At 43.7% G+C, this 20591-nt stretch overlaps 1 protein-coding gene across 1 annotated transcript; it reads right to left on the bottom strand.

Moving 5' to 3' along the window:
* Window positions 1–216: 216 nt before the first annotated feature.
* Window positions 217–19547, bottom strand: LOC132569604 (proteinase-activated receptor 1-like). Its single transcript, XM_060235839.1, has 2 exons — window positions 19388–19547; window positions 217–1785 (listed from the first exon to the last, which is right to left on the bottom strand). The coding sequence occupies exons 1-2, from the start codon at window positions 19470–19472 to the stop codon at window positions 575–577; spliced, it is 1296 nt and encodes a 431-aa protein (XP_060091822.1). The 5' UTR covers window positions 19473–19547; the 3' UTR covers window positions 217–574.
* Between the last annotated feature and the right edge of the window lie 1044 nt (window positions 19548–20591).

Below are 20591 nucleotides of genomic sequence, written 5' to 3'. Positions count from 1 at the left end.
ATCTGAAGACATACTCATGGGTCGTTTTGAGTTATAATGTACTGAAATGCTGTAAAGGCTGTTATTAATATAGTATTACATGAATCAAAACCAGAACCCAGAAAGCTGTAATAGAAATAAGGGGTCAGTGATATATAGACAGGATCAAGTTTGAGCCTAATGATTGATCACAGATCTATTTACATTCACCTACATAAATCCTTGCTATTTATGTCTACAGAAAAGTAAAGTTTTGCATCGGGGTGTATGTGTCAAGTGCTGCAATGAAAACAAAACCTATTTTTCCATACCCTCTGACGTTGGGATAGCCTGATTTTCAGTGTAAATGGATTCCACAGAGAGTCTATATGTAAGTCAGGGAACAGAATCCACTAAGATGTGCTGTACCACTCTACTATCCCCATACAAATGTCCTTGCAGTTCAAATACAACACAGGTCATAATGGCATACATTATGCTAGCAAGTACATACTGATCATATTAAAATGTTTACATAACTGGATACTCTTCAGTACAATGTTTAAAATGTTGTACAAACCAAAAGTGCAAAAAATGTACATTTGTCTATAGAGGTTCACGTCAATAGCTTCCTGTAGATACTATTACTAAGCGTACTGGTGCATGTATCTCTTCGATTGGTCCTGATCATTGACTGGCCACTGATGCTACTACTGCAAGGTTCAGAACTCTGTTTACCACACAACAAACTGCTAAGTTGTTGCTGACATTCAGACGAAGCATAGTAATAGATCATAGGATCTATACAGCAACTTATGCTGCTAATACAGACGCAGAGGAGATAAGCAAAATAGATGTTTTCCAATAATTTGTTGTAAGCAAAATGTATGTAATGAATTAATAACAGAACATTTGTGGGACCAAAACATATAATAAAAATAGAGAAAACAGCTACAGACAAGAGTAAAGCTCGGGTCTTTTTGCTCTGCTTTGCAACTATATCAGAAGAGCTCAAACACTGGATGATACACACATAGCAGACAGAAGAAATAATGAATGGCACCAAAAAGAAAAGGGAAGAAAAAACTGTAAAAAAATTTAAATAATACCCTTTAAGATCAAGTTCATCCAACACATCATGACAGGTTGTAATGTTCAAGTGATGTATTCTCTTCGTTTGTTCTGTGATAAGCAGAGGTATAACTCCAGCTATAGCTACAACCCAGATGGTAAAACACACCATAGAGGCACGCCCCAGAGTGCGCCATGACAGAGCCTGCATTGGATACACCACTGCCAGGAACCGGTCAATGCTTATCGCCGTCATCAGCAGTATGGAGCAGTACATGTTGCAGTAGAAGGCAGCGGTGACAAAACGACACATTTCTGGTCCAAATGCCCAGTTGTTTCCAGAAAAATGGTAGGAAATTTTAAAAGGCAGCACGCTTGCAAACAGTACATCAGCAGAAGCCAGGTTGAGCATGTACACAATAGCTGGCTTTCTAATCTTCATTTTTATCAGGAACATAAAAATCGCCATGATGTTCAGAGGAAGACTCAGTGCGACCACGAGCATATAGACTGAAGGAATGAAGAGGGTTAGCCATGGACTAATCAGGTATTCCTCAGCAGCTCTGGAAATATGTTTAGGCAACTGCTTCCGTGGTGCTTCAGTTATCCTACTGTGATTTATGGATCCTGATCCAACATCCAACTCATTTTCAGTGTCTGAATCACTGTAATCCCATGAAATTTTTTCTACGGTTTCATCGCTTGAAGAATAGACAAATGTTTTTGGTCCCAAACTATCATTCTTGAGAAGGAATCCTAAAAAATCAAGAAAGTGATTACACGTTAGAAGATATTTTTTGTGAGCTTCAACAGTTTTGTGGGTTGGAGAAGAACTCAGGAAATGGAGTTTCACTTAATTTACACTGACATTGCTTTTCTTTTTCTTTAGACCTTTTCTAAAGATTAGTATACTATCTTCTTTGTACTACCTTCCCCCCTTATATTTTGTTATAGTCACTTCTATGTAACATTAAATTGACATTCCTAAAAGCATACATTATTATGCTAACAATATAAAAATTATATATAATTGGATACCTTTCAGTACCAATATTAAGTTTTAAAAATGTAGTCTCCTGTGCAAGCACCAGTCATTTTTGACTCTGGGGTGATGTTGCTTTCACAACATTTTCAAGGCAGACTTTTTATGGGGTGGTTTGCCATTGCCTTCCCCAGTCATCTACACTTTCCCCCCAGCAAGCTGGGTACTCATTTTACCGACCTCGGAAAGATGGAAGGCTGAGTCAACCTGGAGCCGGCTACCTGAACCAGCTTCCGTTGGGATCAAACTCAGGTCGTGAGCAGAGGGCTCTGATTGCAGAACTGCAGCTTTACCACTCTACGCCACTATAAAATATCCATAAAGATTCATGTAAACAACTATCTGTAGAACTGTTACCAAGTACACTGGTTAACATATCACTCTGACTAGTCACTGATGGGTAATGGGTACTACTACTGCAGGATGATAAACTCTACCTACACCATGATTGCACATCTCCTCCATGACTATCACGTATGAGGAAGAGGAGCTCAGCATCAGCTTCAACAACTGACCCTCTCCCAAATGGTGCATAGGATTGAGTTCTGGCCTCTGCACCAGCCAGCTGTTCTCCCACAGATCAGGGCCATGGCACAGGGACTGCAGGTGGGAGTCACCACCAGGTTACATCTTCTCTGCAGTAAAGCGGAGTACAAGCTGGCCTGTATCTGCAACCCCCAGATAAAAGGCAGCACTGCTCTCCTGAATGCAGAGCTTTTGCAATGGAAATGTGAGCTTTTCAGAGACTGCAAAGGCTACAGGCCAATAGACATGGCCAGAGGGAACAGCAAGTGGAAGAGGCTGGGGAGGCAGAGGAACCACAGCCCAGCACCTCTGCCAGTTTGGTGTAGTGGTTAAGTGTGCAGACTCTTATCTGGGAGAACCGGGTTTGATTCCCCACTCCTCCACTTGCACCTGCTAGCATGGGTTAGCCGTAGCTCTGGCAGAGGTTGTCCTTGAATGGGCAGCTGCTGTGAGAGCCCTCTCCAGCCCCACCCACCTCACAGGGTGTCTGTTGTGGGGGAGGAAGGTAAAGGAGATTGTGAGCTGCTCTGAGACTCTTCGGAGTGGAGGGCGGGATATAAATCCAATATCTTCATCTTCTTCTTCTGCCTCAAACAGCCCAACCAGGGAAAAGCCCCACTACTGGTGGTCAGCAGTGAACTGGGAAGTCAGCAGTGAGGTGCCAGACATGCAATGGTGGAGGATGTGACAGAGGTGATGATAATGGAATACCTCACCAAGTCCCCTAAGACTCATGACACCAATCTCCAGGAGTACTGGTCATGCATGGTTGTCATCTGGCCCAATCTTTCTTGCGTGGTCATAAGCCCTGAGTCTGCTTAACACCCAAAGCCCAGTAGGGGAGAGGAGTTCACTATCAGGAGGGTATAAAATGTGGTCCTTACTCAGCCAAGGCACCTAGTAGCTAAGTCTCACTGCTCAGTGTGAGCAGAGAGACAGGGTGGCTCAGAGCCCACCTAATACGCAAACCCACCTAATACCCAAACCCCAGCAGGGAGAGAAGAACACAATCAGGAGGGAATAAATGAATGTAGTCTTCTAGTTGGCTATTAACAAGTTCCCTGCCTCTCAGTGTAACTGCGAACAGCCAACAAACAAAAAGGTGTGGAGCTGAGCTAAAATTATATATAGCTTTCTGATCCCACAGAGCAGAATGGGAATTCTGTTATTGGCAGCCAGCAGGGCCTGTTAAGCTTTGGAGCACTCCTATTGATGTTTCCAAGGCTGGAGAATTCCATCCCCATCTTGCAATTTTGTGAACAGTTTAACTGAGTGGAGACAGCCTGTCAAGAAATGTATCAATTTTCCAATTGCCATGAACAGCACCAAAACTTGTGTAATGTTCATGCTGGATGTCCTTTCACAAACACTGCTTTGGGAACCAGGTTCCAAGCCAAGTATTTTCCTAAGATATCAGCATCTACTTTCAAATTATGGTCCTGCATTCCTCCTGGGATCTTCTGATGGGCCTCCTGCTCCAATGAAGTAAAAGACTGGCTGTTTCCTTTAAGAAAAGAAAGAAGAAAAGCAAATACATGAGCAGGTGCCATGCTGGGAATTAATGCTCTAGTGCACTGCATGACATTATATTCAATTAATAATCTTTAATACAGGAATGGTTATGGTTTTCTTTTGCTCTCTACCTTACAAGGGATCTGTGTATTGTAATTAGGTCTGGGGAGATATCTGATTGTTAATATTTTCAAGGTGTGAGTGTGGCTATTGGTTCTTTGTCCAAGAATCCTTGATGGTACCTGAAATCCTGTTTGTACATAATAACCAATCCAGTAAAATTTTCAATGCACGCTGCTTTCCATCTTAAGCCTCTTGTATCTTCAGGCATGGAGACTATGCCTCATGACCTGAAATGTTCTCTCCCCCTCTCGCTTTCTTTAATTAAACACCTACTTAGTGACAAACTACCAAACTTTAAAACTTTAACCTATTTAATAATATTTCTGTTAATCCTAATAAGAGAGCATTAAAAGGTTTGATCCTTGGCAGATATCACTTCCCTAGAAATCTCAAATTGGATAGCAAGCCGATGTAACATATCTTAGGGAAACTGGAGAAGCTTTGTTAATGAGTCACGAGGGGCCACCCAGGCTAGACCTATGATACCTCTGGCTCCTATCAGCAGGAAGAAAAGGCGATCTTCATTAGGACAGAGATTGCAGTGGAAATGCACTTTTTAAAGTCTTGTTACAAACTGAGCTGTTTGAAAGAAATCACACACACAGATTCCAATGCTAAATTCCAGTTGTATATTCTTTGTGATTTCCTATTCATTGACATTTCAGCGCCCTTACTACAGGAAAAGAACAGAAATGGTCAGCAACAGGAAAGGAGAAATGCAGTTCAGTAATCTAAGCAGGAAGAAAAGCATTCATTTGGCTTCATTATAAAGCCAGTCAATGTAATATTCAGGTTGTCATTTGTGAAAAGCTATGACATGCAGGGCCACCCAAGATGGACAGGCCACAGCTGAGAATAGAGACTAAATGTGATCCACTGGAGAAGGAAATGGCAAACCACTCCAGTATCCTTGCCAAGAAAACCCCATGAACAGAAACAAAAGGCTAAAAGATATGGCGCTGGAAGATGAGCCCCTCAGGTCAGAAGGTGCCCAATATGCTACTGGGAAAGAGTGTTCAAGTAACCACAGAAAGAGTGAAGCGGCTGGGCCAAAGCTGAAAGGACTCTCAGCTATGGATGTGTCTGATGGTGAAAGAACAGTCCAATGCTGCAAAGAACAATACTGCATTGGAACGTGGAATGTAAGATCTATGAATCAAAGTAAGCTAGATGTGGTCAAACAAGAGATGGCAAGACTGAACATCGACATCTTGGGAATCAGTGAACTAAAATGGACGGGAATTGGTGAATTTAACTCAGAGGATCACTACATCCATTATTGTGGCCAAGAGTCCTGTAGAAGAAATGGTGTGACTTCGAGCTGGGTTTTGGAGAGGTAGAGGAACTAGAGATCAAATTGCCAACATTCGCTGGATTATGGAGAAAGCACGGGAGTATCAGAAAAACATCTATTTCTGCTTCATTGACTATGCTAAAGCCTTTGATTGTGTGGATCACAACAAACTGTGGCAAGTCCTTAAAGAGATGAGAGAACCAGACCACCTCACATGTCTCCTGAGAAACCTGTGTAAGAGGTAAGAAACAACTGTCAGAATGGGATATGGAACAACTGATTGGTTTAGAATAGGAAAAGGAGTTCGACGAGGATGTATATTGTCACCCTGCTTATTTAATTTATATGCAGAGTACATCATGCGGAATGCCGGTCTGAATAAAGCAGAAGCCAGAATTAAGATTGCCAGGAAAAACATCAACAACCTCAGATATGCAGATGACACTACTTTAAAGGCAGAAAGTGAGGAGGACCTAAAGAACCTCTTCTTGAGGGTGAAAGAGGAGAGCACAAAAGAAGGCTTGAAACTCAACATCAAAAAAACTAAGTTCATGGCATCTGGACCCATCACACCTTGGCAAATAGTAGGTGAAGACATGGAAGTAGTGACAGACTTCACATTTCTGGGATCCAAGATCACTGCAGATGGTGACTGCAGCCATGAAATTATGGCTGTGAGAGCTAGACCATAATGAAGGCTGAGCGCAGAAGAATAGATGCTTTTGAGATGTGGTGCTGGAGAAGATTCTTGAGAGCCACTTGGACTGCAAGAAGATCAAATCAGTCAGTCCTAAGGAAAATCAACCCAGACTGTTCCCTGGAAGGTCAGATGCTGAAGCTGAAGCTCAAATACTTTGGCCACCAAATGAGAAGGGAGCACTCCCTGGAGAAGATCCTGATGCTAGGAAAGATAGAAGGCAAAATAAGAAGGGGACGGCAGAAGATTAGATGGCTGGACAGTGTTACTGATGTAACAAACACTAATTTGAGCAGACTTCGGAGGATGGTGGAAGACAGGAGGGCCTGGCGTGACTTTGTTCATGGGGTCACAAAGAGTCGGACCCGACTGTGTGACTGAACAACAAAAATGATAAATTGTGTTTCCTACGACAATTTCCAATGTAAGACTGCTTACAAACTCAGTCATGCAATGAATAGCCAAGAGAAGAAAGCTCATTCAGACCAATAAAGAGAATGGCATTTGAACTCCAAAAGAATGGATTATCGTATCACATGACTTTTATCCAGCCTCAAAGTATTACTGCATTGATAGGCAAGTTCAGTATGACTGTAGACTGCTTTTTGGCCATTCATCAACATTCATAAACAAAGCCAGAAATAGATCTATAGTGATTTTATCACTGTGTGACTGATAAAAGCCTTTTTATTCCTCTAAACTAGCTGATTTTCTATTTAAATGCTCCACGCACAGTGAAAGCATGAATATAAGTACATGTGGTTAGGGAACAGTCACACAGAGTGACATTTTTGTATAGCTTGTGTGACACAAAAAAGACAAGATGTTTCAAAAACAACACATACAACCTATTTCCTACAAAGTAAAAACAGTTGCTACTGAATTTGCTTCTTTGTAAAATATTAATAGAACCTATGTTCACTAACAGATGTTGATAATAATTTAATTCCTTAACTAAATTTACACAGCAACAAATCACGTTCTAATTACTTGTGTTCAACATAAAAATCGCCCACTTTATGATCAATATAGCTTGGTACATTCCTCAAACCAGATTTTATAACTTGAAAAACATTTTCTTTTAACAGCTCTTCTTCATACACGACTCCAAACGTATTTGACATAGTCACCATCAGATGGGGAAAAAACCTAAATAAAAATACCCTTTTTTACCTCTGCAGAGTGATGCCTTTCTGAATATACTGACTTAAATATTTTTAGAGAACTGTAACTGCTCATCACTGTACTGTTAGGTACCAAAGAACAGTATTCTTATTCACAGGAGCAAATTCATAGTATTGCTCCAACCCAGACCTATAGACCAAGGCTATTCTCATTTCAAGACTTGCATAGTACAGGACCCGGAATACCAATCACGAAATATCAAAGTCTGAAAATGGCTGCTGAAGCTACAAACCAGGATGATTAAGCTACAAAATGTCTGTGCTTACAATGTACACAAGTGCTGATTCTGTGAATTAGGCAGATCATGAGAGGGAGGACAGGAAGGTTTGCGTCAGTGCTTTGTTCTTGTGGCCCTTTCTTACAACCCCAGGGAAATGCTGATCACCACTTTGAGGTCAGGAAGCAGTTTTTCCCTAGGCCAATTTGGCAAGGGATCTTGGAGGGTTTTTTTGCCATCTTCTGGGCATGGAACAGGGTGTGTGTGTGTCTGTGTGTGTGAGGAGATATTTGTGAATTTCCTACATTGTACAGGTGCTTGGACTAGATGACCCTGGAGGTCCCTTCCAACTCTATGATCCAGTCATTTGGGGTCTTCTTCCCATTCCACAGACGGGGTACTTGAAAAAAAGCCATCGTCCAGATCCAAACCCCAGTAAGGATGAAATTACTATTTCTATTAGCTTGGCTGTTCATGTTCCAATGACAAATCTTTCAGATTATCTACATCTTTTGTTGTGCTTTTATCTCATCATTTCACTGTATGTAAGAAGGTACTTCGTTTAAATCTGTCCCTGCACTTTTACAAAGACTGATATTTTATAATTGCCATCACCATGTTTATTATGAGCAACTGAAAAAAACTCAAAAACAAACATAAACCACTTGCATGCCTGATCCAAGTTTCCAAATCCTCCTTCTTAATTTGGATATGAAGTTCACTGGAAGTAACTGAACAATCTAGGCAGGCCCTCTCATAGAATGTGGATATGAACTAAACTCTTATAAAACTGTACTTTGTTATTGGGAAGTGGCAATCAAAAATAGCAAAGATACAAGATTACATAGATGGATGCCTTCATACACAACTTGGTTACAAAGGGATTGCAAGCCCAGGATTTACATGCTGAGTGAATCCTTTGTTTCAGGCCATCTCAAAATGATGTCACCATATATTCCCCCAGGCTCTGGAACAGCTCCAGCCCACCATTCTTACACTGTACAAGCATCAGTGAGCAAATGAGAAGGAAGGATCGATCCCTTTAGAAGCTGTAACATTCAGGATACAAGAAAATGCCATTTCCCACACCTTGTGGCCTGGACCAAATGAGAAACAAGCTTGTGAAAAGCCACATAAAGGAAACTTATTAATGGTTATATTTGAGTCCAGAAGCATCTCAGAGATCAACCAGAGTTTCAGAGTATAAGTTTTTGAGAGTCAGAGCTCTCTTTGGCAGACACAAGGAATTGAGATCCCTGAGTCCTTTTATCTTAGTCAGAAGGTGGGGGGAGTGTGTAAACATGCTTCTGAAGGATACTGACCTGGTAAAAGGACTCAGAGATCTCCATTCCTTGTGTCTGACAAAGGGAGGTTTGACTCTTGAAAGCTTACACCCTGAAACTCTTGTTGGTCTCTGAGGTGTCACTACACTCAAATCTATTGTTGCACTGAAGACAAACATGGCTACCCTCTGAAACTAACACGCTAACAGAATTCCATAACCCCGATGCTAACAAAGCGAAAATATTGGAATTGTTGTTGGTTAAAAATTCCTTTAGAGAAATTCACAGACCCCTAAGGAAAACTGAATGGATGGAAAGCAGGAAAAGATACTGCTTTTGTTGCATTGGTAACAATTATTCCACACACACACATTGCTGTATCCTTAAATGGGGGTATGGTTTTTTAAAACTAGAAGTGAATATCTAACAAGCCAGTTCAGTCAAGATCACTGCAATATCATAGCACACTAACAGTGTAATCCTAAAAACATTTTTTGGGAAGTAAACCCCGCGTCTGACTAGAATTCTGAGTAGACTTGCTTAGAATTTCAAAAGGAACTGAAGGTCCTCTAGTAGTTAGAATCTTGTACTAACACAGAATACCCTAATCTAATACTGCTAAATTTGAAGACATGATTTCAAAAATGTAAAGTGGATTACTGATGGGGCTAAGGCAGTGGTTTGCTGCATAGTCATCTGTACTACAAATGAGGTGCTCTCATCTGTGAAAACAGCTGCAGATTAATTTGAGAAATACTGGAAATTTACACTGTATTTCCCAGAATATAAGCAGAGAGCAAGGAAACCATGGGCAATGGGAATACATTTTTAACAGACTAAAATATCTCAAGTAAAAATTAAACTGGGAAAGTAAAACACTTGGTAGCCTCTTTGACCAGAAGAAACATTATTTTCCTAATTCCAAGTGGAGTGAGAGTAAAATGATCTTCTGAGAATCTCCAAGAACAAGTTCTCATAGCTTCTGCACTAACTCCACCCTTCCCAAAATTCTATCCCTGATGATTCATAGGGCGAAAAATATATCTACGGTTATATTTTATCCCACTGATTCTAATGTAGGACCATACAGTCATCCAAGAGTAAGCTACAAATGGGGAAAGGGAGCATTCAGAACTTTGGTGGGAAGTTGGCAGCATTCAGGAACTTTAGGCAGCCCCTTTTCTCCCCACTTGCAAAGGTTTCCAACAGCCCAGTGTTTGCACTAACTGTTCTAAAGTGGGGTTGCCTCAGGACAAAAAAAAAAGATTAAGAAACTGGAGGAAGCTGTACCGCAAAATAAGTTTTGGACCTCCCCAAATCATACACCTCACAAACACTCTAGAAACTGTATTCTTGGTGCTTGTGGGGGGGGGGCACAGCAGGAGGGCTTCTAAAGTGTCCTGGCCCCACTGATGGACCTCCTGATGGCACCTGTTTTTTGGGCCATTGTGTGACATAGAGTTTTGGACTGGATGGGCCATTGCCCTGATCCAACATGACTTCTCTTATGTCCCCTGCAAAAAATCACATACTGGTATCTGGTCCAAAGATTGGTTCTGATATCAAAGGCTTCTATTAGGGGTGCCCTTACAATTGGACCACTCCAAACCATATATCCCCCATTCCAAAGACGGATTTGTGATGGACCAAGCTTGTTTCGGGGAGCATGCAGCTGTTCCAATTCCTTATTTAAACCATCTTTCCAATGTAACCCTAACAGCTTCTTGTGTGGTCCCAGAAAAACAGGCTGCTTACCTGTAACTGATGATCTTCGAGTGGTCATCTATGCAGTCACACACATGGGCTTTCCACCTGGAATGAGCCCAACCTTGGAGAATTCAAAGCTAGCCTAGGCGTTTATCTTGGCGCGCATTTCCTCTCGGTCTGGGGAGCAGGCATCCACTGTGCATGCCTAGAGCGAGGGGAATGCGCTCCACCCACCCAGTTTCTTCTAGCTACTATATAGAGAAAGATTAATAAAGCAGAGCATAAACCAGCAGCGGGGAAGGCTGGGCGGGCGTGTGTGATTGCACAGATGACCACTGGAAGATCATCAGTTACAGGTAAGCAACCTGTTTATCTTCATCGTGGTCTCTGTGCAGTCCCACACATGGGTGACTGGTAAGCTGACGTGCACGGAGGTGGGTGCTGGTTCTGTAATGGAAGAATACATGTTAAATATGCATGTAAGAAAAAGAAGTATTGTACTTACAGGGCAGAAGACTGGAGGCATTAGTCAAAAATGGAACGAAGTACGGCCTGCCCAAAGGATACGTCACGCCGAGCACAAACGTCTAAGGCGTAGTGCGTGGCAAATGTAGATGGAGAAGACCAGACCGCAGCGGCACAGATGTCCTCCATCAGTACGCCTCTACAGAAGGCTGATGACGTGGAGACGGCTCGAGTGGAGTGAGCTCGTAACTGTTCAGGTATGGGCTGTTTAGCTAATTGGTAGCATAAGGTAATGGCAGCCACAATCCATTTTGAAAACTTTCTGTGTTGAGATTTTGTGTCCCTGCTTATGAGTTCCATACGCCACAAAAAAGTCTAGGGTCGTTACAGAAGGGACGTGTCCTTTCAATGTAGAAAGCAAGGGCTCTATGTACGTCAAGATTGTGTAGGGCCCGTTGACCGGCATCACTAGGTTTTTAAAAGAAGGAAGGCAGAGTGGTTGACTTCCCCAGGTGATACGGCGAGATGACTTTTGGCAGAAAAGCAGGATCAGGGTGTAAGATTACTCTGTCATGGTGGAAAATAGTGTATGGAGGATCTGTCCGAAAAGCACAAATGTCACTGGCTCTTTTGCCAGATGTGAGTGCCACCAACAATGCCGTCTTCCATGACAAGAGATGCAGTGGAATGGACGCTATCGGTTCAAAAGGAGGTTTCATTAACTGGCTCAGTACCAGAGACAAGCTCCATGTGGGATGTAGTTGACGAATTGGAGGTTGAAGATGTAAAATGCCCTTTAGGAAGGCTTTTGTTGTGGAGTGGGAGAAGATGGTACGTCTTTCAATGTGTGGATGGAAGGCTGAGATGGCAGCCAAATGAACTTTTAGAGAAGAATAGGTTAGACCTGAGTTAGAAAGAGATAAAGTGTAAGTCAGAATCTGAGCTATAGATGATGATTCAGGGAGAAAGTTGTGCAGGGCAGTGTACGCTGAGAAACGTTTCCACTTTAGAGAGTAGGATCTTCTAGTGGAAGGTTTTCTGGCATTAAGCAGAACATGTCTGACCTCTGAAGGGAAATTCAGAAAATGATTCTCCAGGCAGTCAGTCGCAGAAGTCCCGGGTCGTGATGTAGGACTTTGCCGTCCTGTTGAGAGATTAGGTCTCGAACTTGAGGAAAGCGATGAAATACACTGTTTGAAAGAAGAAGGAGGGTGGTGAACCATGGTTGACGGGGCCACCAGGGGATGATAAGGATACAGTTGGTCCAATCCAATTGGATTTTCTGCGGCGTTCTCGTTATCAGTGGGATAGGAAGGAACAGGTAGGGTAGTGGTCTCGACCACGAGTGGAGGAAGGCATCTCCCGTGGATTGCATGGATAGAGGGCCCCGAGTGTAGAAACATGGGCATTGAGCGTTTTCCGGAGAGGCAAAGACATCTATGGCCGGAACCCCGAACGTTCCGAAGGCTGTCCGAAGATAATGACAGTTGAGGGACCATTTGTGGTAGTTTACGAGGTGGCGACTTAGTGCATCTACTTGAACATTTTGGATTCCTGGCAGATGTATGGCTGTAAGGAATATGTTGTGAGCAATGCTCCAATGCCATAGGGACAAGCCTCTCCTGCAAAGGTGGACAGAAGCAGTGCCTCCCTGATGATTGATATAAAACATGGTTGCTATATTGTCCGAGGTGACCTGGATATGCTGACCCTGAAGGGATGGCAGGAATGACTTGAGAGCTCTGTGGACCACCAAGAGTTCCAGACAGTTGATGTGAAGGGATTTCTCGTAGGCTGTCCACTGCCCTTGTACCGTTAGTGTCCTGAGGTGAGCTCCCCAACCCCACCTCGAGGCATCGGTCGTGACAACGACTGACGGGGATGACCATATGAACGGCATTCCAGTCAGAATATGACGTTCCATCTTCCACCATTCCAGAATTGGAAGAATGTGGTGTGGAATGGTAAGTAGGGTCATTTGGTGTTGTCAATGTGGGCAGAACGTCCGGACGAACCACAATTGCAGAGGACGCGTGTGGAGACTTGCAAAGCAGAGGACAGAAGTTGTGGCCGCCATGAGACCCAACATGCATTGGAAAATGAAGGCTGTTTGGGTAGGGTGCATTATGATTGCAGCGGCCAGAGAATGAATGTGGTGAACCCTGTCTGCAGGGAGGTAGGTCTTGTGTGATAGGGTTGATAAGCGTGCCCCTATGAACTGAATGTCCTGTGTAGGGATCAGATTGGACTTTGTCAGGTTGACCTGAAGACCCAGCGAAGATAGGAGAGCCAAAGTGGTGGAGATGTCTTTTTGGAGTTGCTCTTTGGATTGGGCCACAATGAGCCAGTTGTCTATGTAAGGGTATAAGGAAAATTTTTGTTGACGGAGTATTGCTGCTACCACTGCCATGCATTTTGTGAAGACTCTTGGTGCGGTCGACAAGCCGAAGGAGAGGGAACAGAACTGGTAGTGTTGGTCCCTGACGGCAAGCCTCAAGAATCTTCTGTGGTGATGGTAAGGTGGAAATAGGCATCTTGAAGGTCTATCAACACCATCCAAGCATCTTTCGGAATCAGTGCTAGAACAGACTGTAGGGAGATCGTGTGGAATTTCGTGTATAGAATATGGCGATTGAGCTTGCGAAGATCAAGTATTGGACGTTGTCCCCCGTCTCTCTTTGGAACCAGGAAGTATCAAGAATAGAACCCTGTATGATGGAACTTCGGTGGAACTGGTTCTATGGCTGCCTTGTCCAGCAAGGTGGAGATCTCTTCCTGAAGAGGGAGGGAGGGGGGAGTACATATGAATTGATGGAGCCTCGGGGGCGAATCTATGGTGTAGCCCTTGTAGATGATCGCCAGGACCCAGGAATCCGATGTTATGGACTCCCACATGGGGTAGAATGGACGCAGTCTGGTAGTGTCAGTGGGGTGTCGTAGTAGACAGATAGGTGATATTAGGGAGTCAAAGAGACTGTTTTGAAACCGGAGTTGCTTTTTTGTGGTTTGTGCATGCGGCCTTTGGTGGAAGGGTTGTTTAGCCAGTGGAGCCTTGTGCTTCCAGAAATCAGCTTGTTTTGGTGAGCGAGGGCGTTTGTAATAAGATGGCTTCCAGACTTTCTGTCTATTAGTCTGAGACTGTTGTTGATTGACTCGCAACCTTTTAGCCCTTTTTCTACTATCGTCAACAGTGGTCAGGATGTCATCAGTAGTAGCATTGAACAGACCATCGAAGGGCAAGTCATCAATTTTAAATTTGATGTCTGGCTGCAATGAGAAGGAACGGAGCCAGGCATGATGTCGTAAGGCGATGGATGCGGCCATGGTTCTGGATGAACAAGCAACAGCATGACACACCAAATTGATTTGCTGCTTGCTGACTCGGGAAGGCTCTTGTAAAATATGTGATGCTTGTTTCTGTGCAGAGTCAGGTAGAGAAGGGACCATTGTAGTAAGTTGTGATGTCAAATTAAAGGTGTAAGCAGAAAAATATGCTAAATAATTGTGAATTTTGGAGGTAGCAGTAGAAAGGGAGTAAATTTTTCTCCCTAAGGTGTCTAACTTCTTTCCCTCCTTCTCAGGTGGAACTGGGTGACGTGTTTGCTTGGACTTGGATGAAGAATGTACAATCATGGAGTTGGGTGCAGGATGATTAAATAGAAATTTAGAATCTGGAGCATGAATTTTATACAAGGACTCGATCCTTTATGATGTAGGTGGAACCGATGCGGTTTTATCCCAAGCCTCCTTTAAACCCTCTAGATGAACAGGGAGCATTGGAAAGAAGGAGCCTGCCGGTAGGTCCGCATGGACTAAATCATGGACTACGTCTGATACTCTTGGCAAGTCAGTAGTGAGTTTTATGTTAAGCATATTAGCCATATTGGTAAGTAGGTCTAAGTAAGCTTTGAATCCTTCAGATGGTGAGAGATCGGCTGGTTTGGTAATGTCAGAGACAGGTGATGCCGGTGCAGATGCCGCTGATTGAGAAGAGTCTGAATGTTCAGCCTCGGAATCTTCCGGAACATCTATGGGAGTCGTGTATGTGGGCTTGGTGGGTATCAATATAGGTTTACTCGGAATGGTAGGTAGGTCAGGTTGAGTTATCCGTTGCTTCGAAGTGGCTGAGAAGGCCGATGTAAACTGGGCTGGTGATAATGGTTTTGACTCCTGACTGTAATGTTGGGGTCGGTGAGTAGATGGACTTCCGTGAAATCGAGAGTATGAAACGTCCTCACGGTACCGAGGTCGATAGGATTCCTCATGGTGTCGAGACTCACAGTATCCGGGTTGGTAAACCACATCACGGTACCGAGGATGGTATCGCTCTTCACAGTACCGGGGTCGATGGGTTTCACGAGATGGTGACCTGGAGTGTGATGGACTGTAGTAGTAATAACGATCCCTACGTTGGCGTGGAGACTGTTCAACATAAATTTGAGTGGCTGGATCCTTGGGTGTTGAAGGCTCTCTGTGCAGTGGAGAGACAATTGGGTCCTTGAAAATGCGAGGCATTGAGACTTCCCGGAACGAGTGTGCTCCAAGTAGATTAGCTCACTGACTTCGAAGGCATGAAGATTCCAAGGATTCAGTGTCCAGGATGTTTTCTGGTAGGTATTCATGGATCGATGGAGATCCGGATTGGATGTGGACGACCTCGTCATGTATGACTTCGATGGGGATCAAGGGCTCCGCCAGAGCAGTCGGCACCATAGACATCGAAGTCGAGGTGGATGCTGGATGCGAGGTCGAAGTCATGGTATGGTCGGAGGGCCTGGAGTCCGAGGATTGACGATCCGTCTTCTGTTTCGATGTCAAAGGTGTCGAATCTGAGGGTTTTTTGGAGGACGATTCAAGTCAATGTTTCTTTTTGGAATCGTCAGATTTCTTAGAGTGTTTTCCGGACTTATGCTTACTGGGAGCTGATGCCACGGAAGCTGCCGGTCGAGCCACGTCCCTTTGCAGAGTTAGGGAAGGTGGTGAAGTCTGGGATCCAGAAGCATGGGACATTACAGGCCACAGCGAAGACTCTAAGAGATGGCTTTTCAGTCTGGCCACATGATTTTTTCTGGCTTGTTTCCCAAACTGGTTGCAATGGACACAGGTATCGGTTCTGTGGGCCTCCTCCAGACAAAATAGACACAAAGAATGCCCGTCGGTCGAGAGAATTTTGGTCCCACACCGGGTACACTTTTTGAACGTTGTTTTGGAGTCTTTCCCTTCCATACGCCTGGGAGGAAGGGGTGGGGGGTGGGGGAGGGAAATAGTAAAGAAAATAAAGTCCTTTTTTTTTAAAAACGATACCAGTCGGCGAGTAGAAGAAGAAGACGAAAAGTTGAGGAAAAGTCGAAAAAAACGGAGAAGATCGCAATGAACTTGAAGAGACGCAACGAGGTAGGTATATCCTGAATGGCGATTAAGAAGAAACTGGGTGGGTGGAGCGCCTTTGCCTCGCTCTAGGCATGTGCAGTGGATGCCTACTCCCCAGACCGAAAGGGAATGCGCACCAAAATAAACGTCTAGGCTAGCTTTGAATTCTCCCAGGTCGGGTTCGTTCCAGGCGGAAAACCCATGTGTGGGACTGCACAGAGACCACGATGAAGATCCAATGTTTGTACTGGGTACCAGGGCGTATCTCCACGGTCTAGGGATATGTGATTCAGGATAGCCCAACAGTTATCTCAGGAAACAGCTTCACCCAGTTTCTAAATCAGCATTTGTCCCAGGGGCATCCCACTTTGGAGCATTTAGGGCCAGGGAACATCACCGGCCTACTTGTAGGGCAGAGTTCCTTGAACGTAGAGGTGTATGATAAGCGGTGATCCAAAGCTCTGCATACAAAGCTTTAAGTATCCTCAATATTTGTTGTTGGATTTCATGAATAAGGGACAAAGCAGTGTGAATAAGGAACTGGGAACTGACTTCAGTCTCGTGGGAATTCCTTTGTCACAGAAATCATTATCAGTCTCACTGCTCCATGAAACAAGAGCAATGTGAAATCACCTTTGCTATCCTAATATGAAACATAACTGCTACTTTGAAAGACATTTCTGAACTGAAGATTTTACAGAGGAAACAAAATGTTCCTTCCATCAACATGCTTAACAGAAACCAAACTCTGGAAGACAAAATAAACCTTGAAGCCCTTAAGTTCAACTTGATCCTCAAGAATTAAACACGATAAAGACTGACTCATCAAGAGCAGCGCCAAGTTTTTAGTCAATATTTTGCCCATTTATCAACAGTGCAAGAAGTGCAACAAAAAAGGATAAAGATTAAATAAACAAGAAAGATTCTCTCCATCCTACATCTCCAAACTGTTAACAAAGAGTAAATCCAGTAATCTCTGAAAATGAATATTGCTAGTTTTCCACCACAGAAGGAACTTAAAACTTTCACACGTATGGCCTACATACTGTTTATTAAATATCTGTTTGTTTATTCCCACGGATATGCAAGAAAAAAGTTTACTAAACTAATTACTTTTTCACAGGCCTCATTTTGGGCAGGACCTCACAGGAGTGGAGCTCCGGAATCTCTAAATTTTATTGTGCTCTTTCTCTCTTACTTCCCCCCAATACTTGCTTCTGGGGTCCATTGTTCAAACCCCATGAGAATTTTGCTGAACTCTTTAACATTCAACAAACTTTCTAATATCCCCCCCTCCCCAAATGGGAAAACCAAAACATATAAAGCAGACAGATGGAAATCTTCATCATACCACTGTGGCCACATAAGAGAAAGCAATTTTTTAAACAAGTATGATGGGAGTAAGGTTTTATTATAACAATTATAATTCAAGAAGCATTTTAAGGTAGATGCTGAGCTGATATAATCTAGTACACCTTCTGGTGATGCCAGGGGTGTGTGACATATGCAAATGAGTTGTGCTAATGAGGTCTGGCATCTCTTTTTCTATGAAATGACCCTTGCTTTTTCAGCTGAATTAACCAAGCACTGCAAACAACTGATATACAACGACAGATTCAGGTGCGTAGTCATGTTGGTCAGAAGCAACACAGCAAAGTTTGGTCAAGCGGCACCTTTAAGACCAACAAAGTTTTATTTTACTTATTTCATTAATTTAAGCTTATACCCAGAATAAAACTTTGTTGGTCCTAAAGGTACCACTGGACTCAAACTTTGTTCTGATATACAAAAAGTAAGAAGACAATCCCATGTTCCATGCATCTCATGTTTTGTACTGTTGTTTTAGGCTGCAATCCTGTAAATTTGCCTGCTTGACTCCCACAGGCCACTTCCAGTGACTGAGCTCCAGGAAATTGACTCCTTATCTGTTTCAAGCAGCTCCTTGCCCTCTGAGGTCACATTAACTGTGACTCATTAAAGACAATTTGAAAACTCTGGGGGATTTGAAGGGAGACAGCACAACTAAAGATCATGCTTCTACTTTTAACAACTGTTCCACAAAAACAAAAGCTTCACCAAGACTGTTCCATCTTTTCTCGTCATCCTCTCGGGTTGTTTCAGCACGTCTGTTCCGTTCCAACACAGCGAAGAGAGCCCTGACCTAGATAGCACAGACTAGCCTCATCTCCCTAAATCTCGGAAGTCAAGCAGGCTAGCCTTTGCATGGGAGACCAAGGTTGTGCAGCCGAGACAGACAATAGCAAACCACCTTTGAATCTCTTTTACCTTGAAAACCCTATGGGGTCGCCATAAGTCAGCAAAAATAAATAAATAAAATATAAAAAAAATAAAACCTGCGAGGAACAGAGCAGCCTTCAGCTCAGGAAAAATCCAATTGCAAAACGCATTAGTGTGTAGTGTGAACGCATCTTGGGACAAGCAATGGCGGGAGGAGTACCTCTTGCTCCCTTCCAGTTTATCTCAAACTTATGCTTTTAGTCTAAAGAATTACATCCAGGGAATTTAACCTCTAGAACGAAAGGAGTCTTTTATATCGGTAAAGACAATCCGCGGGCTGCGGTGTTATTTCCTGCATCCGCGTACCGCACTCTAGGATCGATTTTACCGATGTGTAAAACGCGGGACATCGCTTCAGTCACACTTCGGACCCAACCGCCCACGCAGACGGCTTCTCAGCTCACTTGCAGAGCAATCCTCAATGGTGTTAGTCCGCTTCTAAACCCACTGATTTAAGTAACTGCAACTCTATTTAGGATTGTGCTGTGGAAAGGGGAGCTAGGAGGGCCACCGCAACACCAGCAACTCGAATTTCAGAACTCTCCGGCGTATTGCCTGCAAAAAAATGGCTGCACTGCCTTCCCCCACAGAGACCACCCCAAACTCGACTCCTCGCTGTCTAGAACCGGGCGCCACCTACCACTTCGCACGGAGGGAAGAGAGAGCGAAGGAGAGACCAGCGCCGCGCTGCAGCCCAGCAAAAGCAAGACCGGCGGCAACCCCATGGCTGCCTCACTCGGCAGGGATTGGAGGAGAAACGTCCAAAGACCTGCAACTCTTGCCGCCTCAAAATTCCTCCACGCTTCTCTGAAGGCCACTCAACAGCCAGCGCAGAAGCAGCCGCGTCGCAATGAGAGGGTGAGAGAACAAGAGGGATGGGCAGAAGGGACAGCCTCCGCCCCAGACCGGCGTGGGAGGCGGGCCTGGGTATGAGAAGCCGCTTTTTACCCTTTTCGGCCTCAGCCCCAACTCCCAAATTAGAGGCACGAAGGGTCACAGAGGAATGGAGGAATTTACTTACCTATCACTTAAGTACAGATTGCTCATTTGCATTCCATTTATCATTATACGAAAGCTACCAGCACTAAAGCAAATGAGAATTCTTTGAACACACTTTGGCAACTGAAAAGTATGGGAAAAGTCAGACGCTTTTACCAATTCAGCTTTCTTTGTTTCTAGTTCCTGAAAAGTATAGAGGGGACTCATATGAAAGGAAACCAGCCAGGTAGGACCAAAGCCACTGAAGTACAGTCATCCAACATTGTGGCACTGAAATCCCTCAAAATCAGCATAAATTCATATGGGTAGCTGTATTGGTTTGCAGCAACAGAACAAAATTCTAGTCCAGTGGCACCATTGAGACCAACAAAGTTTTATTCAAGATACAAGCTTTGATGTGCAGGCAGGCTATTACCATTTCATATAGCTAGACTGGTAACTTCCATTTCAATATATCTGGATGAAGTGTGGCTGCACACCAAAGCTTATACCTTGAATGAAACTTTGGTCTTAAAGGTGCCACTGGACTAGAATTTTGTTCTCAAAATCAACATTCACACTTTCCCTACTCCCTCTAGTTTGCCCCATAGCCAGGACTGGGAGGAAAAAACCCCAGACTGAAATGGTTCAAAGTAATCTGTTTCTGCCAAGAAAGCCTGAAGTTGTGCAGGCATCATATGCTCAAGCACCACTGTTCAAGAGATACTAGTGGCCACTGGGTAACAGTAGCTAGAACCTTCCTGTCTATGAAAAGCGTAGCGAGTGATTTCAATAGCGCCTCCCTTGAAGGCTCATGGGATGATTCCTTCTATTAAATATTCACCCACACAGAAGCCAACTTGTCC

This window comes from Heteronotia binoei, chromosome 4 (assembly GCF_032191835.1).
Source record: "Heteronotia binoei isolate CCM8104 ecotype False Entrance Well chromosome 4, APGP_CSIRO_Hbin_v1, whole genome shotgun sequence".
Lineage (NCBI taxonomy): Eukaryota > Metazoa > Chordata > Lepidosauria > Squamata > Gekkonidae > Heteronotia > Heteronotia binoei.
This window is presented reverse-complemented; position numbering and strand designations above follow the sequence as displayed.

Bases quoted from the DNA above. Each gene is read 5' to 3' on its own strand.
- LOC132569604 (XM_060235839.1), bottom strand. From the start codon at position 19,472: ATGGGGTTGCCGCCGGTCTTGCTTTTGCTGGGCTGCAGCGCGGCGCTG. The intron at 1,786-19,387 runs GTAGGTGGCGCC...TTGATTTTTTAG, and splicing joins TCTTCCCTCCGTGCGAAGTG to GATTCCTTCTCAAGAATGAT.